The sequence below is a fragment of the Lissotriton helveticus genome, chromosome 6, assembly GCF_964261635.1.
Source record: "Lissotriton helveticus chromosome 6, aLisHel1.1, whole genome shotgun sequence".
In the NCBI taxonomy this organism is placed as follows: domain Eukaryota; kingdom Metazoa; phylum Chordata; class Amphibia; order Caudata; family Salamandridae; genus Lissotriton; species Lissotriton helveticus.
In genome coordinates this window covers 1,296,889,803-1,296,915,869 of record NC_136067.1, presented here as the reverse complement: position 1 = coordinate 1,296,915,869, position 26,067 = coordinate 1,296,889,803, and the positions used below count along the sequence as shown (strand labels likewise).

General features: G+C 46.6%; 1 protein-coding gene across 1 annotated transcript in view; it reads left to right on the top strand.

Moving 5' to 3' along the window:
- POLR1B (RNA polymerase I subunit B) overlaps window positions 1-26,067 on the top strand; it is a 330,217-nt gene that overhangs the window by 102,633 nt on the left and 201,517 nt on the right. Inside the window, exons 3-5 of the mRNA XM_078649044.1 lie at window positions 11,455-11,601; window positions 14,435-14,567; window positions 19,304-19,440. Coding sequence (XP_078505170.1) covers window positions 11,455-11,601; window positions 14,435-14,567; window positions 19,304-19,440 — 417 coding nt within the window. The remainder of the gene's footprint in view (window positions 1-11,454; window positions 11,602-14,434; window positions 14,568-19,303; window positions 19,441-26,067) is intronic.

The window sequence follows — 26,067 nt, the reverse complement described above, 5'->3', positions numbered from 1 at the left end:
CTCTGTGTGGCTGTGTGTGTGGGGGGGCTCTGTGTTGGTGTATGTTTGGGGGGGCTCTGTGTGTGTTTGTGTGTGTCATTTGCGAGAGATAAAGCTAGTGGCATTGTAAATGACAATGCCATTTATTTATGTTAAAAAAAAACATAAATAAAAATAATGTCAAGAGCAATGCCAATAGCTCTAACTTTAACAAAGGCAAAACCATTGCATTGTAAATGCTTGTTCTAGTAAGGTTAGCCACTCCTTCTATCAAATATGCCATCCCTATTTGATAGGTGTCCAGAATGTGCTGGAAAGAAGGCCAAATCAGACAAGCACAGGGTGTGCATTCATTGTCTGCCCCCTTCTCATGTCCCAGAGGATTGCGAGATCTGCCAACAGTTCTCCAACAGGACCCTGAGGGACAGGGAGAAGACTCTGCTTCAAGGATTGGAGAAGCGAAGACAGCGTGACCAAGGTGGGTCTGGGCATGAAGGGGCTCCTTCCTCTGCCCGTGCTGAGGCCTCTGGGGGGCTCCCCAGTAAAGAAAAGGCCAGGAAACGACATCGTTCTCCGTCGACGTCGATGGCCTCGACGTCGGCATCGAGAGGAATGACCACGGTGTGTTCCCCGTCTCCCCAGGGCTCTAGGTCGAAGCGGCGTCGTAGTTCGACGTCGAGGGGATTGACGGCGAGACCTCAGTCGAGGTCGACGTCGAATACAACTTCGTCGTCGAGGTACCACCGACGTCGAGAGAGGTCTAGCAGACACCGGCGCTCGCCGTCATGGCGAAACCGCCGGTCGTCGTCGACTCGGCATTCGTCGTCGAGGAGGCGTTCCTCGGCGTCGAGAAGGAGATCTAAGACGTCGAAGAGGTCGGCGTCGACGCGTTCGACGTCGAGGAACAGATCGGAGTCGAGAAGAAGAGAATCCAGGTCCCGAAGGCGTTCTAAGGCCAGGACAGAGTCCCAAGGCTCCGTTATCAGCCTTTCTTCTTCTTCGACCACGAGCTCATGGTCGCGGTGCCGTCGCTCGTCAAGGAAGCGGTCGGCCTCAAGGTCCCCTTCAAGGGTACGGAAGCCTAAGAGAAAGAGGGTGGAACAGTCTTCGGGCTCGGGGTACTCACAAGTTTACTCACCCTCTGGGTATGGAACACCCCCCCTCCATTACCTAGGGGCCTTCCCCCGAGGATACCTACACCTCCTCCGCCTCCGAGGACTCCAACTCCTCCTCCTCCGAGGTCTTACTCGTTACATCTACCTACGCCACCCTCAGGCTCTCCAAGGCCTAGGCTGCCGTCTCAGCCTCCACCGCCTGTACGGCCAGTGGAGCGGCCAAGACCAAGGAGACAGAGGTCACGCTCCGGGCGGAGCAGGTCCAGAGATGATAGTCGGTCGTCTACTAGATCCAGACGACGCCACAGGAGAGACAGGTCCAGGTCCCGCCACACGGAGTCATCCAGTGCCAAGGACTATTCCCCGACGCTCTCGGATTCCCCTCGGACGAGGGTGTCTCCGGTAGACGACATTGCCTCCTTTCAGGAGGTCTTGTTGTGAGGAGCGGCAAAACTGGGCATCACGCTGACGGTTCCTACGCCCTCAACCTCAGTGATATTAGAGACCCTACATAAAGAACAGCTGTCTCGTCCTCTACTACCTTTGGTGCCAGGGCTAGAAGAACCAGCCATGGACCTCTTCTTACGCCTGCCTCTACGAAGTCTGCACCGTCAAGGCTACAAAAGATGTACAAGGCCACTGAGTCGGATCCTGCCTTTCTGCGTTCGGATCCTGTACCAGACTCGGTGATAGTGACGGCAGCCAGGAAACAACATTCCACTGCGCCATCATCAACGGTGCCTCCCGACAAGGAGAGTCGATTAATGGACTCAGCGGGCAGGAGAGTATGTGGTACGCCTCCACGTCCATGAAGGCCGCCAGTGCCTCGGCGTTATTGGGGCGGTACGATAGAGCATTGTGGGAGTTCCTGCAGCAGTTCGCAGAACATCTTCCCAGGGAACGCAGAGAGGACTTCCAGGAGATCACCACGGAGGGGATGATGGTCTCTAACCAGGTAATCAGCTCCGCGGCGGATTCCTCGCTGTTGGCAGCCCACGGGTACTGCCACGGTATCAACCTGCGCCGACACGCCTGGCTGCGTCTAACATCGCTGAAACCCGAAGCTCAACAGAGGGTTGCCAATCTGCCCTTTTCTGGAGCGACCCTGTTCGGCAGACATGCGGATGAGGAGATGGCCCGCATGAAGGCGGGGGCTGAGACCCTGACGGCTGTCGAGTTAGAGAAGCCGAAGGAGCAAAGGAAAGCCTACCGCCCGTTCCAAAGGCGGTACGGGGCACAGGGCAGAGGACAGGGTCGGCAGGCTGGACAGCAACAGCAGCAGCAGCAATACCAGCGGCGACCGTTCCTGAAGCGCCAGAGGGGCAGAGGTGGACAGCAGTCCTCCGCAGCGATTAAGGGCCCGGCCGGGTCTAAGCCCTGAGGTGCTACTTCCCCCTCGTCTGTTACCCGCTCCGGTGGGGGGAAGCATCCAACATTACTTGGCAGAGTGGAGAAAAATTACTCGGGACAAGTGGGTGCTGAATACTGTTTGCAATGGATACAGTCTTCGTTTCATCAGCCCGCCTCTAGCGATTCCACCGGTTTGCTTGCAGTTCCAACTACGCGAGCTCCTGGTGGAGGCCGATACCCTGTTAAGGAAAAGGGCGATTGAAGACGTCCCTATGTCAGAGGGGAAAGGGTCTTAACTCACGCTTCTTTGTGGTGCGCAAGAAAGACAAGAACGAGTTCAGGCCCATTCTGGATTTGCGACAAGCAAGTGGATTCGCAGGGAAAAGTTTTGCATGCTGTCTTTGCACCTGATTTACCCTTAGTTGCAAAGGGGAGACTGGCTTTGCGCGATAGATCTGCAAGATGCGTACTTCCATGTGCCCATTGCACAGAAACACCGGAAGTTCCTGCGCTTCCGCGTCGGCACCAATCACTATCAGTACACCGTACTACCGTTTGGACTGAAGTCTGCACCCAGGACGTTTTCAAAGTGCATGGCTGTGGTGGCAGCGCACCTGCGAAAGAACAAGGTGTTTGTCTACCCGTACCTGGACGACTGGTTGATCAAGGCCTCCACCTTCCAGGAAGCACAACTGCACTTCAACAGGACGGCCGTCCTGCTGAATCAACTAGGGTTGCACATAAATATGTCCAAGTCTGTTCCGATCCCAGTCCAGTGCCTGCAGTACTTGGGAGCCTCCATCAATACGCTGTCAGCAAGCGTGTCTCCTTCGGAGGAGAGACGCTTATCACTCCTTCGGAAGGCTCAGGCTCTCATAGCTGCTCCATCTACAACAGTGAGGACGGTGTCTTCTCTACTGGGGTCGATGGCCTCTTGCATCTTCCTCACTCCACATGCGCGCCTACACATGAGGCCGCTGCAGGAATGCTTGGAGGATCAATGGGACCAGAGGAAAGGGTTCTGGGACGACAGGATCCAGTTGTCTCTTCATGCCCAACAGTCCCTGAGATGGTGGTGCTCGGCAGAGAATCTACTCAAGGGGGTTCCTTTCCACAAGGATATCCCGACTCAGACTATCGTGACGGATGCTTCTCTCCAGGGCTGGGGAGCGCATTCAGACCATCTACAAATCCAGGGAATGTGGTCTCCAGCAGAGTCCACGTATCACATCAATTTCCTGGAACTCAGAGCGGTTCACTTGGCACTGAAGGCCTTTCATCCGTCCTTCCAGACCAACTCCTTGCTTGTACAGACAGACAATACGACCACGATGTATTACCTCAACAAGCAGGGGGGGCTCAAGATCACGCACACTGTCGCTGGAAGCGCAGGCGATCTGGCACTGGCTGCTAGCCAGAGGACTGACGATAACGGCGACTCATCTGCCAGGTGTGCAGAATGTTCAGGCAGACGCCCTCAGCAGACTGCTTCAGGAAAACCACGAGTGGGTCATAAACGACGAGGTGCTCGGCGACGTCTTCGCCATGTGGGGCACTCCTGACGTGGATCTGTTCGCCACCGCCGAAAACAGAAAATGGTGCGACTTCGCCTCAAGGTATTATCAGCCGGGGACTCTGGGGAACGTGTTATGGTTCAGCTGGTCGAACAGCTTTCTGTACGCTTTTCCACCCATTCCCCCGATTCCGGCGGTGCTCATCAAGCTGGCCCAGTCCCGGGCGCGGATGATCCTCATTGCTCCGGAATGGCCCAGGCAGTGGTGGTTCACGGACCTGCTTCACCGGTCGATCCTACCTCATCGGCGGCTGCCGTGTCGGCCGGACCTTCTCACGAAGTTCGGGGGGCAGATGGTGCACCCCAACCTCTCGTCGTTGAGTTTGGCGGCACGGCTCCTGAGATAGTGCAATATGGCCATTTGAATCTTCCTGAGGATTGCATGGACATACTGAAGGAGGCTAAGAGGCTGTCTACTAGGACCTCTCATGCTTACAAATGGAAGAGATTCTGCGTCTGGTGCATGTCTAAGAACTATGATCTGACGACCTGCAAGGAGGATGTCATCCTTCCATACCTTCTGCATCTAGCTCAGTCTGGACTTAATTTCCATTCCATTAAGGTTCATCTGGCTGCATTGACTGCTTACAGAAAAGACCCTTCGCAGACCTCCTTCTCCCAGATTCCTGTGATTAAGAATTTTTTGGAAGGGTTGAAGAAGGTGTTCCCTCCTGTTCGGCTGCCTTCACCTGCATTGGAATTGAATGTGGTACTGTCCAGGCTGATGAAGGAACCTTTCAAGCCTATTCACAAGGCTTCACTGCAGCACCTGTCTTGGAAGGCGGCGTTCCTCGTGGCCATTACATCGGCCCGCAGGGTGAGTGAGATTCAGGCATTGTGTTGCCAAGAACCTTATACTGTGTTTCATGCTGCTAAGGTTGTTGTGCGTACTCGCCCTAAGTTCCTTCCCAAGGTGGTTTCTGATTTTCATGTTAATCAGACTATAACTTTACCAACTTTTTTCAAGAATCCTTCCACTCCAGCGGAAAGGTCTCTTCATTCCCTGTATGTCAGAAGGGTGTTGAAATTCTATCTGGATAAAACCAAAGACATTCGCAGATCCGACCAATTGTTTGTCAACTATGGGTCGGTTAGGACTGGTCTGGCTTCTTCGAAACAGTCCATCTCTAGGTGGATTGTGTCTTGTATCCAGCTCTGTTATCAGAAAGCCAATAAGACCTTAGGGGGTAAGCCTAAGGCTCATTCCACCAGGGGCAAATCGGCTATAACAGCTTTGCTTCGTAATGTTCCCATTGCAGAGATCTGCAAGGCTGCCACTTGGAAGTCGGTCCATACCTTTACTAAGCATTACTTTCTGGACTCGGATGCCAGAGCAGATGCTCAGGTTGGGCAGGCTTCGTTGTGAAATCGGTTTGCACAGTAGTGGTGTTGCCTTATTTTTCTCCACCGCCGGGTTATGTTTGGATGGGCTTGCCATTCTATTCACTAGATTATGACTAAACACAGAGATCCCCGACTACAGAAGGAGTAGTTTCTTACCTGTAACCACAGTTCTGTAGTAGGGGTATCTCTGTTATAGTCATAAGCGCCCGTCCTCCTCCCCGGTGGAGATAAGGATAATATGATGAATGCTACAGGTCTAGCTGTATACACCTCCAAAAAGAACTGAAAGTGGAGGGAGTTGCTGTGCATTCTGGGATACCAGGAGAGTTCTGGAAAGTTTCCTTAAAGGCACGGTATCCCTTTTTAAGCCACATAATGGCAGCCTATGGGGGCTTCTCTGTCCTGTCCTTCCTCTCTATCATTCCAAGGATTTGGTGAAGGGGGGGGGGTGTTTTCCATGGTGTAACATGGCAGACAGGTTTAAATGTGATATTGGTGGAATATCCTTTGCATTTCTAGTTGAAGTACTGGACAGTGTAGCCTTGCATGTATAGGCTGCATTATCTGTCTTTAATTCTCTCAAGTGTCTATGCAGTACTGCAAAGAAGACAGCTTAAGAGATTATTCTTGATTGCTCCGGGGTCCCCGCACATGAGCGGGACTATTCACTAGATTATGACTATAACAGAGATACCCCTACTACAGAACTGGAGTTACAGGTAAGAAACTACTCCTTATCATGTACGGCAAGTGGTACTTTATCCCATGTAATACTTGGTCACACCATTAACTTTCCAACAAACCACTTAAATCCTTGGTGCATAGTTTTCATATGAAAGAATGAGCATGTTTGCAAACATGAAGAATAAAAATAAAACCGCTAGTGCAAAGTTTTACAAATCAAAAACCTGTTAGATATTTGTTGCAAATATATATTAGAAGCCTTTCAATACAAGTCAATTTTTTAAAACCAATAAAAAGCTGCAGTAGCTTGGAATGTGTAGAAACCTACAGAAGGATTCTTCTTTTTCTCAATTTAAGGTGTGCAAAAAATAAACATATTCTCTCTGCTGTTTATTGTAAGCTATTGCAACAGAGCATAAAAAAGAAAAGCAATGTACCGTTTTGTTGCTTTAAACAGCTGCTTCAGTTATGATCTGTGACCTGACCTGCCTTTCACCCCAGCTGCTGGCTCTCGCACCAGGCATTGTGACGTCAGAACTTGACTTTAGTAACTTATAATAGTCGAGTTATGATGTCTTTTATTTTATAATCGATTACTAAAATGCGTCACTAGTTGCGAATTATAAAGAAACTGGAGACGTGCTTTTATACAGGGATTACAAAATCCCATGAATTATAAAGAAATTAGAGGCAGGCTTCTATACAGTGATTGCAGAATCCCTTGTATTATACTTTTATCTTCTTAATATATTCAAATAGAGCCTGAAATGCTAGCATCTCAAAGAGTCTCCTCTGCACAGTTTATTTGTTCTTCACCCCATCTGGTCAGGAAGACATTAATCCTCTCTTGTGGATCGAGGGCAAGGCATTCCACACAAAAAGGTCACATGGCTGGATGACCCTGAGCTCGTATTCCATACCAGCACCACAGAACTACCTTGATTTGGGATACGCTAAAACTACTAAAATTAAGTTTTTAAAGTACAGATTGGGCTTGTTACCTTGTATTCAGCATTCCCCGCATTGGCTAAAGGATAAGGCGGGCTCCTCCTGCTGTCTATGCGGCTCAGCGCCAGAGGATCTGCTGCAATGAATGTTTGAAAGAACGAAAGCAACTGTTAAAATGCCATTTCAATCAGTGTGGGATATGCTCACGAAGGCAAGCAGTTCTCGCCTGCTTTGCATCTAATGACCCATAGCTGAATTGTAGTCTGGTGAAGTTCATGAAGGTGGTGGAAAAGAAAATGCCACAACCAGATTCATAATTTAACGTAACTGTTGGACCTGGCCCTTTTGGCAGGTTCACCCCTGAACTTTTTGCCTTTTAATATGACATAATTATAGTGATTTCTGGTCTTTGCGCACTTTAAAACTGTGTCCCAGTGTAAAGTGCGTGCGCAGTCTGAGTGCGTGTGGTGAGATTGGCCTGCCCTCCCATAGGAATGCAGCGGGAATATGTGTGTCCATGGTAGTTCCTGATGTGTGGGGAGTGCAGGGTCGAGTTTCGTATGGGCGAACTCGTGAGATTAAATGCTGCGTGATGATGTGCGCCGATTTAATGTGTCTAGTGTGGAAATGCCACTTTTAGAAGTTGGCATGTCTGTGCAGTGAATGTGATTCGACTGTCTGGCTTGTGATTGGCTGAAGCTGGCTGGTGTGCCTGGCTCCAGGAGTCAGGATGGGTCTGCCCCGGTGGTGAATGGAGAGATCTGCATGTTGATGGGAGGGAGGAGTGCATCTGGGACGTGAATAGGGCTGGGCCTTCCCTCCACAATGCTGGCTCCACCCCCTGTGGTGTGTCTGATGTCCCTGACCCATCCTGTAAATAGGCAGAGGGGCTGAGCAAAACAAAGTGCTCAAGAACCAGTTGCATCTGGTTCGCCCCTTTGCCTGCACCTTTGGAAACAAAGGCTTTCTGTTTATAAAAGAGGGGCTGTGACCACATGAAAATGTTCTTGTTTTCCAACTCTAATCTACCAGGGGTGTGCTGCTGCTGGGGCCCAGGGGAAGGCTTGCCTCCCTAGGCCTGCCCAGCCCCTGGATTGCTGGAGGACTTCTTTCTGGGGCCCTTCTGCCTGGCCTGAGGATGGCTTGGAGACTTTTTCCTTGCGCTGGAAACCTTTTCCTGTGTTTCCCTTCTTGTTGCTGCGAGCCTTTGCGTTGCTGTGCCCCCAGCGCCTCGTACGCGCTTTATTGTTCATTTATGGGCAGAGCGCTGTCGTTTTCCTAGGGGGAAGCGCTCCTGCCCTTTTGTTCACAGCGCGGGTGCCCCATCCCGCTTATTTCGATATTTTATAGCAGGTTCCCACCCTGCATTATGGCCGTAGGAGTTTTATTTAAATTACAGTGGGTGCCCACCCCGCTGTTCATTTTTGTTCTCGAGGGAGCCTACCCCTCTGTGAGTCTGCTGAGGATTGCCGCTGCTGTCCCGCCGCGGCCTCCCCGGAAGTCAGGCCGGCTTCCCTGTGACGTGGGCGGGCCGCGACCGGAATGGAAGCAGGAAGCGGCCGCCTAGAGCCTTGCGGACTCCACATCCTGAGTCCCGGTCCCAAAATCGGGGACCGGGTGAAGCGGGCGCATTGTAAAGGCGGGGCTCACGTGTGGAGAGAGAGCCCCGTAAAGCGCCGCCGGTGTCCTGCGGAGGGGGGCCACGATGCACATTGCCGGTGCCTGCCCCCCCTGGCCACATGATGAGGAGAGCCGCTGCCTGGAAGAGCACCTGCCAGAGGAGAGCAGCCCGGTGAGTGAGAAGGGCTGGGGGGCTCCGTAGGGGCTAATGGTGGTGCCTGATAAAGGCACAGTGACCGGGTTACGTATAGGGCGGCCCCGGATGGCAGTGGGCCGCCCCAACGTGGTAAAGGGCCCATGTTCTTTTCCCCCAGTCTGGCCCCATTGCTTCTAGAGCCAGATGGCTCCAATGTTGTGCTAATGATGTCCTGGGCCCCGTGGCTCCCACGTTTGGGGGGCGTTTATTTGGGTGGCTCCAGCATTAGCCACAGGTGCCTCCAGAGCCTAGATGTCTCCAACGTTTTTGCTTATTAGTAGAGAAGCCGGTGTGCTCGCTCCTGGGGGGAGAAGGCTCCCCCGTTTTGCGCATCTGTTCTAATGGCCAGAGAGAGCCCATGCCGCAGTTGATCATTTCCAGCTGCCCAGCAAGTAGCGGGCACCTGCACTGTTTAGGACTTTTTCCTTTCAGGGGACATGTGTTCTTGGTGAACCCAGGAGTGAGACGCACTCCCGTCGTCCCTACCTTGGCCTTCCCCAGCTGCGCAGCACTTAGTGCCAGCTGCAGCGTTTAGGCCCCAGTTCATTGTTCTCAGCTGCCCAGCAAGTAGTGGGCAGCTGCAACGTTTAGGCTTGGCGCAGTGGCGCAATCTTGACCTTCGCTGCTTAGGCAGCAGCCCTGACTTTGTGGACATAGGGCGTTTGAGCCCCCTTATTTGAGATGGCCAATTGGCCAGGGGGAATTGTTACATTCATAGGGCGCCAGGCCCTAATGTGATTTATGTGCTAAATGTGATTTGTGTGCTAATGCTTTTGGGTGCTAGGAAATGTATGGTATATAGTATGGTTTGCGTACCCTGTTTTTGATACCTCTAGATATGGTTTATGCATAGGAGGTTGTTCTACCTGTTTAGGTTGGTGTTAGGGAGATTATACTTCCCTGTGTGATTTACGCCCCTAGTGTAATGTTTACTTAGGTGGTGAGGGCCTAATGCAGTTAGACTTGTGGGACACTGTGCATGATGGATTTCATGTCACAGACTGTTGCAAAGTACAGTAATTATCACTGTTTACTGGTTTTACGTTCTATGACCTATTTTACTTGTATGTTTATGATTTAGTTCACTTTTACCAAGTTATCTATTGTATTATTTCTTTACCAAGTGCTGCTGCTGACAGTGGTCCATGTGGCCCTGTCATGTGTAAATAATCCTTGTAATTATTGCCCGTGCCAGTTGGTACAATGTATATTCTGTGATTACTATCTGATGTGTTTCGAGAATACAAAGGCTATTTTTGATATAACCTTGTGTGGAGTTCCTTTTGGGGGGTGCCTGGGATGTTGTTGCTGGTGGGTGCGTGCGCTAATGCTTTGCACATTGCACAAGGGGTTATCTTGGCGTGTAACTCCCTTGCCCTAACTAGAGTGGTGGTTTCTGCCTAGCTTTGGCGCAAGCCTTAGCCAACCAGAAATCCCATTTCTAACAGTAACACAAACAGCACTTCTATTTTATGGACGTCTAAAAATATTAATTTTAGAGTTGATTTTAAGAAAGATAAAAGATGAATATTATGGAGTAATGTTTTTAACATTGTACGCAGAATTGCTTTGAAATTTTGATGTTTTGTATTGCAATGGTTTTTATTAACTATGCTAATAAACTACTACTACCATCTTTTGGAAGGTGCTAGTTTGCTGAACAAATTGCGCCAGTGAAAGCATTTTGGATGTACATAATAAAAAGCCCTCTGGTTTATTGCTGACATTATTTTATGAATTAATGTGACGAAATAATTGATTATGCTCTTTGTCAGAACACAATAGAAGAAAGATATTATTCAGTGAGTTGAGTATTTTTTTTTCTTTGGAAACTTGAAATTTAAAACTTGCCATTCTATTGATGGCATTGATCCCTGGTTCCGCTTGAGTCGATGTATCAGTTTTGCTTTTGCAGATGTACTTCAAGGGACCTTGGTGTTTTTGCTCTAATGTCAAGGAATGACACATTCCCGTTGCTCACCCATTTGATCTTACGAATGTCTTGTGAAGATCCACCTTACATGGTATCGACCCCCTTCCCCTCATGCTAACGTGTACTCTTCCAGGTCTTTCCGAACGTTCATTTCAGGTGCTGTCTTGAGAAATAAACCATTTGAGAATGATTCAGGTTATCTAAAATGCTTCAGTATTGTAATGTGGTATTCTGATATGATCAAACCACGGGGCTTTTACCGGCAATCAGGCCCCTTTGTCAGTGACATGTAATATGAGGGGTTGGTGTGTTCTTCACGACAATCCCTCCGTAGTGAGAAACTAGAAATCATGCTTTACAATATGGCGACTATCATGCAGGAAAGACTATGATTTTACAAGGTAGGTTTACTCTTTTTGGTGACAAAAAGAAAGCAAGATGGCCACAGCAAAACATCGAATTTGACAGTTTTTCTCATTAAGAATTACCAAACGTTTCGGAAGTTTCTAATTTAATAGACTAATTTAACTTTACTGATTTTACAATTGATTTAATTTCTAACGCACTAAGAGGTGATGTTTTTTTCTTCCAGACAACCATATCTTATTGACGAGTCAGTAATAAGCTTGTCTCTTTTGACATTTTTCTTAGACCTTATTATTTGTACGCCATGTTTTTCTATTCATTCAAAAGTTTGTCTTCCTTTCTTCAGGCAGACGTCAGCTGGTCTGTGAACGGCATGCCTCGTGGAATTATTAAGCAGCCTCTAGGTTATGTTCCTATCATGGTGAAGTCAAAACTCTGCAATCTTTATGGCCTTCCTCCAAAGGCTCTTATCGAACATCACGAGGAGGAAGAGGTAAGAGCAAAAATAAGCACTTGCTATCCCCACATCTAATGTAGCCTGCGCCTTGGGAACGGTGGTGTGGCAAGGAGTCCCTGATAAAACAATAGTTTATAAGTATGGGTTAAACAAAATTGCTACACCAACACAACTGATGCAAGGGACAAGTTATGTAAACTTTCATTCCATGTTCCCGAACTCACCGATGTAAACTGTAACATTATAACGGTGTGTTATGGTCTCCAATCAAGTAACGTGTATTTAATGTGTTATTTTCTTCCCTATTTAATGCGGTTCATCTCCATTTGTTTGAAACTGCCACTTTGCTCTGATGCAAATGGCGATTTATTCTGATATGAAGAGCTCCCTCACCCCCTGGGTCTAGATAGTCCTATGTAGAACTAATAAATAATTTTAAAATGATAATGGATGAGCTTTATACACCAAAAGTCACCATTTGCGGCAAATAATTCAATGTAATCATCCTTAAGATTTAGGCCGACTGTTCCTATTTTGACCCATTGTCTCCCGTTCCAAATTGACTTCTGCTATGGTGCTGCCCTGATTGGTATGGTATACAATTGGTACATCCTTATTAAATCTCTGACCCAACAGTAGAATAGTGTGCGCCAAGTGGTCCACTTGGTAACATTGGGTAAGACACGTTCTCTCTACTTCATACCCATCTATCGCAGGTATGCAGTCTACATTTCTTGTTTCCACTCCCCTGCTATATTTCTGAACTGCTGTTTTCCCAGTTCCCTGTGACAAGAAGTGAGCTATATGTGACCAGCAGTTTATAAGGAAAGAAAGAAAGTGGAAAGCAACACAAGCAAATTATCCAAAGGTGGAAGTGGGGATTTTAAGGACATAGCCGAAGAAGGAAACGTGTCGAGTACATTAGGTGGGCAGGCGGCTGCATTTCATTGTCTTCACAAATTTAAGTCAGAATGTGATAGACTCTTGAGGCAAGTTTTATACAGAACAGCAGGCAGATACCATAATGTCCATTGTTTTGCACTAAAGCATTCAAGAAGCCAATATCTGCGGCCAGGGCGACTGATGCTGGAATCTGGGGATCAGGGTTCGATCCCCGGCTCCGGCGGCAGGTTAGCCCAGCACCATGTGACTCTGGGCAATAGCTTGCTTAATCTTCCCGACGGCCCCCAGCGCCTAGAGACCCTTACGGGTGATTGTGCACTTTACAAATTGGATTATTATTATTATTAATATCTCGCATCCAATTGCATTGCCACAAGTTAAACCATGTTGGCCTTCCATGCAGTAGCAGTGTAGCAAACAGTCTCGATGTTCTAAGGTAAACTTGCAAGGTAGCTCCATTTAAATTGAGATTCCACCACTACATTCAGGCAGGGAAGCACCCTCGGGTGCTGTGAAGAAGGAACTTTCTCTCCTTAAAGGCCATGCAACCATAGAGGCCAGTGGAAAAAATGAGCGTTTGGCATGGATGCTGTATAGCGTAACATGGTCGAGCATAGCATATTTAATGTCTTTAGCTCTTATGGTAGAAAACCTTTCCTAGCTGTCTGAACAGCAGTTGTGAAGTAAAGAAACGCCGATTGCACTTGTTCTGCAAATCCTCTGCCTCCTGTGCAGGATTCAGCATGGTGCTTTGGTCCCAGTAGTTGATATTTCAGGAAGTAATGTGGCACAGACTAGTACCTGGAACATGTACTGGTTGGAAACTATGCGATCTATGTGTCCTTTCAACAATCCGATACCTCATTGAGGTACATAATGGAGGGATATCGGAATGAACTGATCATAAATAACTCAATGGGTCCAGTTTGTTTTCTCAGGTACCCCAAAATGTTAACATTATTTCAGCTATTTCTCCTTTCCTGGTCTTCCACCCTCTCCAGAGCCACCGTAAAATCTGAAGAAAGTGTGCTTTCAGTTCATTCCCTGATGTTTACTCTCTCCTCAATCAAGTCAATTCTGTCTTATGTAGGATCAACGCTGGTAGCAATGTACTACACTCTCTAGTGTTATAGATCAGGTTTAACCATGTGTCCACCTTCTCTATAAAATCTTGATGAATGTATGTATCTTATTCCGATTAGCAGAGTCCTATTTCCCAGGAGTGGTAGGGTACTTTGTTACTGATTCTAATGAACTAGGATACTCTGTCTTATTCAGCCTTGTTCATGCCCCTCCGGTATGTGCAGCATATTTGCCACCTTTTCCTATTTCATGGCAGGTTTATCCATCCTCAAAAATGCATCCTGAATCAGAATGTCTAGGAAAATCCAGGCTGGATAATTAACAAACACAAATCTACTGTAAACAGCAGTTATGTTGGTAGCTTCACATCACACGACCTCACTCAAGGGAACCTTTATGAACATTAATTGTTCTACTTTTACTTTTGCACTATTTCCTCGCCTTTTCTTGTGTATTGAGTTTTAAACATCCGTATATGTTTTGTTGCTTTGTTGGGGTAGACCGATAAAGTTGCTGGAAACCTTGTGTTCTAAATTTGGTCATGCATGTAAATTGTGAAAGGGATTTAAATAAGACAACCGGCCTGATGTAACGTTTGGTGGATGGGAACCCAGTAACAAATGTGACTGACATACTGTACGCCTTATAACAAGTGCTTTTGGATGTAAGGCCGTTGTACTAAGGCAGCAGGAATATCTGTAATGTTTGTGAAGGAGTACCCTTCCACTAAACTCTATGCAAGGCCCAAAGTTATCTGTGGCTCTGTTATGTATTGCCGCACAAAACCCATCACGTTGTGCAGTTAGTGGAATTGTTTTGAGCATTGTGATTTTTGTAAGTGGAGTGCTTTTAATAAATGAAGCAATATGTTTTGCCATGCTAGGAAATGGGTGGATATTTTATAATCAATGGAATAGAAAAAGTTATCCGAATGCTGATCATGCCTAGAAGAAACATTCCCGTTGCGATGGTGAGACCAAAATGGAAAAATCGTGGACCAGGTTACACCCAGTATGGTAAGATTTTAATAAAACCCATGCTAATATTTATTTTTACCACTGGATGGATGTTTAACACCTTCAGCGCGCCGCGAATTTTCGCGCTGTGCTGAAGGTTCTAATAAATGGGCGTGGCCGTGACGGAACGGTTCCGTCATAAGCACAGCCCAACCGGCGCTCATGACGGAACCGTTCCGTCACAAGCATCGAAGGGGTTAAAAATATACTCCATTCCTTTACTCCTGGGTTTAATAAATAATTTAGAAGGAGACTGCTTTTTGCAAGCAGCATTGAGTTGTAGAGCTTCTTCTTAAATAATCAAAACCAATAAACATGTTGATTTTGTAATCGTGCATCCCAGACAGCTCCTGACTAATGCTACTTGTATGATGCATAAACCATATAAAATCGCAAAAGGAATTTTGCATCACCAACTGTTTTTCCCCCTTCGGTTGGGGCTATCACTAAAAAGTCAAATGCTGCTATATTATGGATAGTTTTTAAAGCAGTGTGTACCATATGTGAAAAACAATTTTTAGATGCAATGTCAGAAAAACAATTTTTACATGCAATGTCACGTATTGTAACTCGGAACTCCTTTACAATTATTTCCCTATCTTGCTTAGCCATGCAGCTTTGCAGTATAAACTCTATCGGAATTGCCAGTCCTTCCGGTACTTTCATTTTTAAAACTCTTAATGTTTCAAAGAAAGTTGTATTTCTGCCGATCTAGTCTCCTTATTCAAGCCGCTTAATCATTCATGAGGAGTTTTACGACACCCACGATCATTCCGTTTACAACAGCCCCTTGCTTCCAGGTTGCGCTCAATCAAGGTTACCTTTTCTAGTGCTTCCTTGAAATTACTCTCTATGGTCCTGCTTAAGCTGTAAATTACTACGTCAACTATCCAGTAAAGGGTATATTATAACTTGTTTCTAATGAATATTGAAAGCCTTTCTAAGTGTATGGGAGATTGAAATTAGGAGACTAGATATCATTTGCATGCATTGGCTGTGAGAGTGAAATTACCGAAGGTGCTGTGTTTGGTGTGCAAAAGCCAAGCCAGAAAACAACTATACAGGGGCTTGATTGGTTGTCTGTGTGGGAGTGGTCATTGAAAATGTATGACTAATCTTATAAGTATTTCAAAAAGGGGGTGGTGATGGACAGAGTATCTGAGTTAATCAGAACACTCCTACCCAGTCAACAGATCAGGGCTTGATCCATCACCGTTTTTTAGCTCACTGCACCATCCCAGTTCAGAACCCGGCTATATGCAAATTAGTCTGTCCCTGGCCCAGTGCATCATGGGAACAGGGCAGACCAAACTACCAAGCCAATTCTTCACTGGAAAGGAAACAAGCTTCCGGGGACCGGTTTCTGGCATTACAGCCGTCTTCGGCCCGGCTTGCTTGAATCCTGATGGTGCAGTGAGCAAGGGACTCATGTCTGAGCATACCCTTCCACACTTGTGGTGGCCAACATATTTCAAAAAGGGGGTGGTGATGGACAGAGTATCTGAGTTAATCAGAACACTCCTACCCAGTCAACAGATCAGGGCTTGATCCATCACCGTTTTTTAGCTCACTGCACCATCCCAGGCAGACAGGAACAGACTAATTTGCATATAGCCAGGTTCTGAACTGGGATGGTGCAGTGAGCTAAAAAACGGTGTTGGATCTAGCCCTGATCTCTTGACTGGGTGAGAGTATTCTGCTTAATTCAGAAACTCTGTCCATCACCACCCCTTGTTGTTAAATAATCTTATAAGTAGTTAAGTTTTTGTAAAGGATTGAATTGTTGGTGCTGCAGAAGCTTGATGAGTGATCTCCCAGACAGGCCAACTCTAGGCTCTGGATTCCAGCTCAGCTGTCTTCCTTGGGGAGATTCTAAAGCCCCTAAGAAGACCCTCAATGCCCTAAGGGCTGGGAATGGCAGCACTAGAGTGTCCTGAGCCACAAGCAGTTAGGTTCTCTGTTCCCCTCCCGTTCACAGTAAGTCACAATCTCTCCCAGCAGTGACCGACCTCACCAGAGTAACAAGTGCTACTGGAGCCATGAGAAAAGTAAGTGGGTGATATCATTCAGATCACTAATTAGGACTACCAGCCCATGAGTGAAAGGGCCTTGCGTGGGTCCTCATATCTGGAGCTGAGAAATGGGCCCCATTCCAACATTTGGGTATAAAGTATGCCTTTCCATTTGGGGAATTTGGTGCTTGGTTGACCGTTGGTATGCGCGAAAGGAGACAACCGAGGATTTATCCTTCACACTATCTCACAGATCGGATTGTCTTACCTACCTACTGTTTTGAACCAAACCACCCCTCCACCCCACCTCACCCCACCTCACCCCACCTCACCTCACCTCCAGGAGTCTGCCTGGAGAGGGATGGTGACCCTACCCTCCACAGATGTGGTAAATTGAATAAGCTATTTTAGGATGAACTTGCCAGAAGAGACTTGTATAGCTGTGAATGGAACAGTGTGTGTATATATGTTACCTATCTATCTGGTTGGTCATGGCTTCTTGTGCATTACCCCTGTATTGCTTTTCTATAGCATGATAGAAAGGGCCCAGAGGAACCTAACAACCCATGTAAAGGGGGGACTAGCACAGCCCCCAGACACTTTTGGGGCTTAAATAAACTACTGCAGTATTAAAATTGAATCAACCCTCTTTAGACAAAATCACAAGCACTCAAGAGGCCATGTTTGCCTCCTGCCATTAGTTTTCCATTGCCTCCGATATCTTGTAGCCAGTAGTGTTTCGAGGGACAGTTACAGAAAGAGTGGATAGAAGTCATTAAGAAATTATATTGAACTTGTTTTAAATCGCAAAACTTGAAAGTAATTGAATTTATGAAAAAAGTCTTCTCACTGAATGTGTTTCCTGGCCAGCTAATAAGCTATAATGGGGTCCAATTTCAATCCAAACATGTGACAGAACTTGTCAAAGTGAATGTTATTGAACACAGCACACCTTCCCTGCATCACACTCCGAGCAGAGGACAAATTGAGAGAGCATTTGGGTTGGACAAGTAGACTATCTAATTAGCACAGAAGAGAGGGATGCAGTCAAAGCTTCATTAAGAACTATATTGTGGGCATACTGGATGACTTCACACACTACTATGGGAATAATCCTGTTTGAATGACTCAAAGGAAGATTGGCTGTCACCCGTTACTACTGTGTTAGTAGTTAATCTGGTAAAGGTGAGAGCATGATTATCAAATAAGAAGTCGGCAAGCCCTGCACAAAATTGTTTCTGAGAAATAAGGTCAAACAAAAGCTATCTGTGTCAACCAGTAGTGGGTATGCATGTGAGCCGCTCGTAGATTTGACAAGGAATGGCTCTAATCCTGAATGAGAATGTGTATAATGCAAGAGTGATCAGAAGGATTCGATGTTCGTTGAGAAATGTTCGGTACCTTACCGGATATAAAGGTTGTGTAATGGGTTGATTTGTCTAATAAGAGGGAAACAATTTAGTAGTCATTATTTATAGTCCATATACTGTGTGATTTATTCTGATATCTCCTAGCCTATTCCTAAACCCTTCTTCCTTGTGTTTGGTGTGCATGTGCTTCCCCAACACATGCCGTTAATCTAATGTCGTCATAAAAAGATTCTTTGACCGGTCGCACCAGTTGGTGCTTGGCGTTCATTGTAGCAAGACTAAATTCATTTGCTCCATTAACTGCTACAATTGCTACAATATAATTGCTACACTGTGACCCTTCCAGAGACGCCAAGGGGAAATTCTAACTGAGCACGAGTCACACGTCCAACATAAAAATTGCTCTATTAATTCGGTTCGGAACAATAATCTTTAAACAAGAGTGCAGCATGTTTTGTCTATATTCCCTTAATCCATTTGAACATAACTGTAATCGACTGTTCCCATTTCAGCACAATTTTATTCTATGTACCATAAAGCTTCCAGAAGTAGTCACTTTACCAGTTGGTTGCCTGAACAACCCACTGAAGAATTCTTAAGCCAGCAGAAGCAAATTAAAGAAAGCTTTTATCCTGCACTCCTCTTGCATATCCGTATAATTTTAATATATTTATTATTGTCATTTTAAACTGTACTTTTATGGTGTTTTTGTATAATGCCGAATAAAGACAATTGAATTGAATATATTGTTTTCCTATATTATTATTTTGCTTAATAACATAACCTATACCTATCTTTCTTTTAACATTAATTAGAGTAAGGCCTATTGTGTGCTCTTAGCATGTTGTGGCAACATAGGAGTGACAGACGTGTATTCTTAATGAGCTTGGAATTTGTGGCGATAGTAGTCCCAATCTGCCTTTTATTATATGTGTAATGTTTACCCTGCATTGATTAATCCTTTTAATAGTTTGTGCACTTGTCACCCACAGAGAATCTGGTTAACTACTTAGAACTGGAGAGTCAGAGTTGTGGAAAAGTGGCAGCATTATAAATTCCTAGAGGAAGTCAATGTAGCCTTAGGAGCGCATTTTCACTGATCGCTTCTACAAAAAAGTCAGTTTGGTACTGAAGGAAACCGGAGTAAGGTTAACAAGTAACAGTCAAAGTCTTTAACAAAAGAGTAGCAAATGCACTTGAATCAAATTAATTAGCAAAATAATTCATGAACTCTCAGTCTTCAGATGCAGGAATTGGGCATAAGCACTAAAGTTATCATATGTTATGTTTAGCCACTTTAAAAAAAAATAATATTCAACTAATAACCATTTGAATTTTAAAACTCCCTTTTTAGGTATTTCGATGCATTGTGTGAAAGAGGAGCATTCTGCGATTAACATGAACCTTCACTATCTTGAAAATGGCACAGTGATGTTGAACTTCATCTATCGCAAGGAACTTTTCTTCATTCCATTGGGCTTTGCTCTCAAAGTATGTATTTGATAAGTAACCCTGTTTATTTTTTTTGCTTAAGTGGTGTGCTTGCTAGTTAGTAGATAACACCATTTTTCTTTTTTTTGAGAAAACAGGTATGTAATTTGTGGCAGATTCCCATTTATCTACTTTATTTTAGATAATTGTAGTAGTTTTCCATACATCTAAGACCCTTGACTCCCACACATGGAACCTCCTGATGAGTTTAACCTATCAAATTATTACTGGAAGTACATTTTGACGACATAGCGTCCAACTGAAGTCAATCCTGTGTCCGCTGTCAAAAAGTGACCCTACTCCATCTGTGGAATCCTAACTACTCCACTTAGCTTACTGGGCAACTCCAGAGTGAGCTTTGTGACTAGAAGGCAACCACCTTTTTATTAGCTGCCTCATCATCTTTGACTGGTTCATCAAATAACATACGTCTCCCCATACTCTGTTTTCAATGAGCCTTCCAGGATGTCCTGCATGGCCTTGGTGGCTAAGCGTCAAAGCTGCAAATGTCAACACCTACAGCTCCTCCCTTGTCTAGTTTTTGTTAGGCTGTGGCATACTCTTCCGCTGCCGGTAAGAGTGGTGGGGCCAGGTGAGGGGGGGTTTCGAGAGATGACCACAAGGGATAATTAAATAAAAAAATCATTTTCCCTCGTGGTTGTCTCTCGAAATACCCCCTCACCTGGCCCATCGCTCCTACCTGCAGCAGCCGCAGCTGCTCTTCCTATTACTGAACTAAGTAGGTAAGCCATGCTTTATCACCAAAACCTCCCAAGATTTTCTATTCTGATCCTCCATTCATGACAAAAACCTTCCGTCATATCAAACACTCCATATTTCTCTAGCATCGTTAGTATTATCCATATCAGTATATGAACAGACACCCACCTCTCCGACCACCCCCTGTCTGCACTTATTCTCACAACACTTGCTAAATGCAAGGCTAGTTATGGAAAACTACAGACTTGATTACTCCTAGCAACGTAGATATTCTGTTCGTCAAAGAGAATTAACACTTGAATGAAATCACAGACGTTCATTCTCTAGCCAAGCATAAAGAAAAGCATAGATGGCCTACCCTTTATCTACAGTAGCTTCACTCTGAGGTGCTTCATCCATGCAGGATCATATTTTTTTATTTTTTTATATAGTGCGAGCAAGACCCGTAGGTTATCGGAGCACTTTGCAATAGAGAGAAAGAAGAGGGATATAAATCCAGCAACAAGCTAAGCTATAAGGTATAAGAGAGGAAACACTTTAGGCCAACAGAACCAGGGTTAATCATAATCCGTCAAATACTATACACGGGTGAGGAAAATGCGTCCGAGCAGGCCTAGAGATTTGCGGATCTCGATTATGTGAAGCAGTTTACAAATCCTCAGGTGGATTAAGCAAGACAATCGAACAACACAGTAAATACAAAAAAATTAAGAATGCAAGAAGTAACTCATTGAACCAAAATACTACCATAAATAAACAAGGGTGAGGGGGACGAATCTTAGAATTAACATTTGCCTATGACATTTGCATTAATGTGATGGTGACTGGGTCTGAGATCTGTATATTGAGGACCTGGTGACAACACCACTAAAGGCTAGAGCGTATTTTCTCAACAGCTTGACCTCACTCACACGGGCCACTCGTGCCACATTTGTAACACGTTCCATTGGCAAAATTCCTGCTCATTATCTCTCCTGTATCTTACCTGCCACTTCTAAGTCACTAAAAACAAGCATTTACAATGCAATGGTTTCGCCTTTGGAAAAGTTAGACCTATTGGCATTGTAAATGACAAAATTTGTATTTATGTGTTGGTTTTGAAAACAGATAAATAAATGGCATTGTCATTTACATTGCCATTAGCTTAATCTCTGCAGTCACTCTGCACTCCCTAGCCCTCCCTAGTCACTTTGCACTCCCTAGCCCTCCCTAGTCACTCTGCACTCCCTAGTCACTCTGCACTCCCTAGTCACTCTGCACTCCCTGGCACTCTGCACTCCCTGGCACTCTGCACTCCCTGGCACTCTGCACTCCCTGGCACTCTGCACTCCCTGGCACTCTGCACTCCCTGGCACTCTGCACTCCCTGGCACTCTGCACTCCCTGGCACTCTGCACTCCCTGGCACTCTGCACTCCCTGGCACTCTGCACTCCCTGGCACTCTGCACTCCCTGGCACTCTGCACTCCCTGGCACTCTGCACTCCCTGGCACTCTGCACTCCCTGGCACTCTGCACTCCCTGGCACTCTGCACTCCCTGGCACTCTGCACTCCCTGGCACTCTGCACTCCCTAGCACTCTGCACTCCCTAGCACTCTGCACTCCCTAGCACTCTGCACTCCCTAGCACTCTGCACTCCCTAGCACTCTGCACTCCCTGGCACTCTGCACTCCCTGGCACTCTGCACTCCCTGGCACTCTGCACTCCCTGGCACTCTGCACTCCCTGGCACTCTGCACTCCCTGGCACTCTGCACTCCCTGGCACTCTGCACTCCCTGGCACTCTGCACTCCCTTGCACTCTGCACTCCCTTGCACTCTGCACTCCCTTGCACTCTGCACTCCCTTGCACTCTGCACTCCCTTGCACTCTGCACTCCCTTGCACTCTGCACTCCCTTGCACTCTGCACTCCCTTGCACTCTGCACTCCCTTGCACTCTGCACTCCCTTGCACTCTGCACTCCCTTGCACTCTGCACTCCCTTGCACTCTGCACTCCCTTGCACTCTGCACTCCCTTGCACTCTGCACTCCCTTGCACTCTGCACTCCCTTGCACTCTGCACTCCCTTGCACTCTGCACTCCCTTGCACTCTGCACTCCCTTGCACTCTGCACTCCCTTGCACTCTGCACTCCCTAGCACTCTGCTGCACTCTGCACTCCCTAGCACTCTGCTGCACTCTGCACTCCCTAGCACTCTGCTGCACTCTGCACTCCCTAGCACTCTGCTGCACTCTGCACTCCCTAGCACTCTGCTGCACTCCCTAGCACTCTGCTGCACTCCCTAGCACTCTGCTGCACTCCCTAGCACTCTGCTGCACTCCCTAGCACTCTGCTGCACTCCCTAGCACTCTGCTGCACTCCCTAGCACTCTGCTGCACTCCCTAGCACTCTGCTGCACTCCCTAGCACTCTGCTGCACTCCCTAGCACTCTGCTGCACTCTGCACTCCCTAGCACTCTGCTGCACTCTGCACTCCCTAGCACTCTGCTGCACTCTGCACTCCCTAGCACTCTGCTGCACTCTGCACTCCCTAGCACTCTGCTGCACTCTGCACTCCCTAGCACTCTGCTGCACTCTGCACTCCCTAGCACTCTGCTGCACTCTGCTGCACTCTGCACTCCCTAGCACTCTGCTGCACTCTGCTGCACTCCCTAGCACTCTGCTGCACTCTGCTGCACTCCCTAGCACTCTGCTGCACTCCCTAGCACTCTGCTGCACTCCCTAGCACTCTGCTGCACTCTGCTGCACTCCCTAGCACTCTGCTACACTCTGCTGCACTCCCTAGCACTCTGCTGCACTCTGCACTCCCTAGCACTCTGCTGCACTCTGCTGCACTCCCTAGCACTCTGCTACACTCTGCTGCACTCCCTAGCACTCTGCTGCACTCTGCACTCCCTAGCACTCTGCTGCACTCTGCACTCCCTAGCACTCTGCTGCACTCTGCACTCCCTAGCACTCTGCTGCACTCCCTAGCACTCTGCTGCACTCTGCACTCCCTAGCACTCCCTAGCACTCTGCTGCACTCTGCTGCACTCTGCACTCCCTAGCACTCTGCTGCACTCTGCTGCACTCTCTACTCTGCACTCTCTACTCTGCACTCTCTACTCTGCACTCTCTACTCTGCACTCTCTACTCTGCACTCTCTACTCTGCACTCTCTACTCTGCACTTTCTACTCTGCACTTTCTACTCTGCACTCTGCACTCACACTCACATTCTGCGCTCTGCACTCACACTCACATTCTGCACTCAAAAAGGGAATTCAGAAAATCTAAAAAAACAATGCAATTTTATACAAGAACTTTCAAATTACAAAACTAAATACCTACCAAAGTCAGACTGTACAATATCATACGCATGCCGTAATACTATTGGTCAAAACCAATCCTCCTATTTGCGAGGTTGTCTATAGTAAAATGTTTTACGATTTCAAAAATGAAACCTGTGGTGTGTTCTTTGTGATCTGCTAATCACTTCAATTACGTACTATAAGCACTTTTCTTTTCCGAGTTTCCTCTTCATAATGAGTACAGGCCTGTTGAAATGCCCCATCGCAAACATTAACTTCAATTAGCAGTCTACTCGAGGGATACCGTGAAAACCGGTGTTGATCTTAAAACTCCGGAGAGGCATACAATGTGTTAAGGGAACTAGCATTTATCTTATCTAATGACTGCAATCTTTCCACAACGTATGAAAAGCCCTGGGGATGTCACAGAGAATGCTGTGTGTGCAGGGAGTGATGAGCAATAGTTAGCGTTAAACCCAACAGCAGCAAATGACTGAGCCTAGATTATACACCGCTCATAAAATGGCCACCAATGTGTCGCAGGAAATGCAGCAGGGATTCCAAGGCAAGGACTGCGCCCAACCCCAACATGGAGTTCAGCCCCGTAGACGACAGGTCGCTTCAGAGGAAACAGAAGGAACAAGCAGCTCCTGAAAGACACGGACTTCGGGAGGGGGGCAGGATACGACCACACGGGACCGGGAGACACGCAAGCACGTAAAACAAACAGGGAGACGACATGAGACGGGGTAGAGGTACAAAGTGACAAGAAAATATAAACAAAATGCTGCTTACCTGATCGCAAATACAAAGTACTTCCTGGCAACTTCAATCGCGCAGCCCACTCCTGCAAAGGACACTTCGAAAAAAACCAAAACATGCCGAGACCAAAAAAAAAATAACATCCGCCCACCGCCGCAATGACACACGAAAATGGGCGGGATGAGTAAAAATCGTGGGAACGCCCACGAATCTGCTCGGGGAATGAGTGACGCATCTCTGTTCCAATGGCTAGCCTCCATTTATGGAGCTAGCCAATGGGACAGAGAGGCGGGACGAAGCCCCATACATGTAAACAAAAGTTTTTCGCTTGCGCAGCTTACGGCGAGGCGAAACCTAAAAATGTTTTAATACAATTTATTGCATTTTTTTTCAGGAGACCAGACATAGAGAATCGATTAAAACACACCCAACAACCAACCATGTTTCTGTACCTCCTCTACAACCAGCAATGCCACCCACCACACTCGTACAATATATCCTGCATCAGTCTACCCATAGTCCATTTCCCGCAATCCCCACAGCTGCCATAGTGTCTAACAGCCATAGCACATTTCAACAGTAGAGTCAACCAAGTTTATAATCTGATTTAAGGTGGTCCATCATTTCCGTGGGCATATTATTTGGCAAGCATCTCAGCCCATTCAGCCAGCTATTCGTGCCTTCTTGTGCTTTTCATATGATCATCTCCAATCGCCCATTCAAGCAAATACTTTGTCCACGCTTCGTAACTAGTAGCCCTAGCAGAGACCCAATGGATGGCGATTCGGTGCTAGGCCAGAACCTTGCCCGGCGCTGCCATCTTCTTCTTTTCTCATCTTTAAAGACCTTGTGGTAGGGAATATACCCAGCAAACATTGTTTCATAGATTGCTCCGGTAATCCCCTGGCCATCAATTGCAAACGTTCAGCTGCCACCTCTCAGAATGCAACCCCTCCTGGTCTACCTCAAACCTAATGCAGAACATCTGTCTTTTATGTGCATTTCTTGGACATGCCGAGGTTATAACAGGATAAGTCCTAATGACGTTTTTCAGGATAAAATAATTCATGTGAAGATAATGAAATTGGACTAGTTTGAAAAGTGCGTTTGGGGAAATGGTCTTCACTTGTGTACAAGCCTTCCCCCAATCTGCCTCTGATATCGGTGGTAAAGGCAGCCCTGTGACCACTTATCATGTACTAAAGTTGTGTTCCCTCCATCAGACAGTGGGCTGCATACAAATCGTCTACACCCTGTCAGGAATAGAACCATAGTTACCACTTCTGTTGCCAGGGGCTCTTCAGGGAAAGAGATTCAGATACCCTTGGCTGATTGTGCAATATGTGCACACTGTAAAAACTGACCTTAACAAAGATCAAAGGCCTCTCTTGCCTGGTCATAGGAAAGGAATTGTTTGAGTTATAAATCCTCTACTATCTCAGATTCCCGCCCAACTCTTAATTTCCGGAATGTCATTGTGGAGTGTATCTCCTTAGAGGGCCAAGTCACTCAAGATTATACAGGAGTTTGGCGATTCCTATTTATGGCAACCTTTAGCTCAGCGAATAATTGATAACCTAAATCATCTTTAATAACCACATATTTAATTTAGAACGTCCCATTAGTCACTCTGAGCGAAACACCAACTTCAGTCTCTCCTCCTCCTCCTACTACTACACTCTAACTGCTGGACATGCTTATCTTTGTATTTTTGAGCAGTCTGTGGTCTCTGACAGCATTGGTCACCAGTTCGAAATGGAAACTCCCCATTAATGCTTGGCTATCAATTACCTCCCCTACAATTATCTATTCGGTTTCACAGCAATTTGGATTTTGTACATTTTGAATTTATATGGTAAAT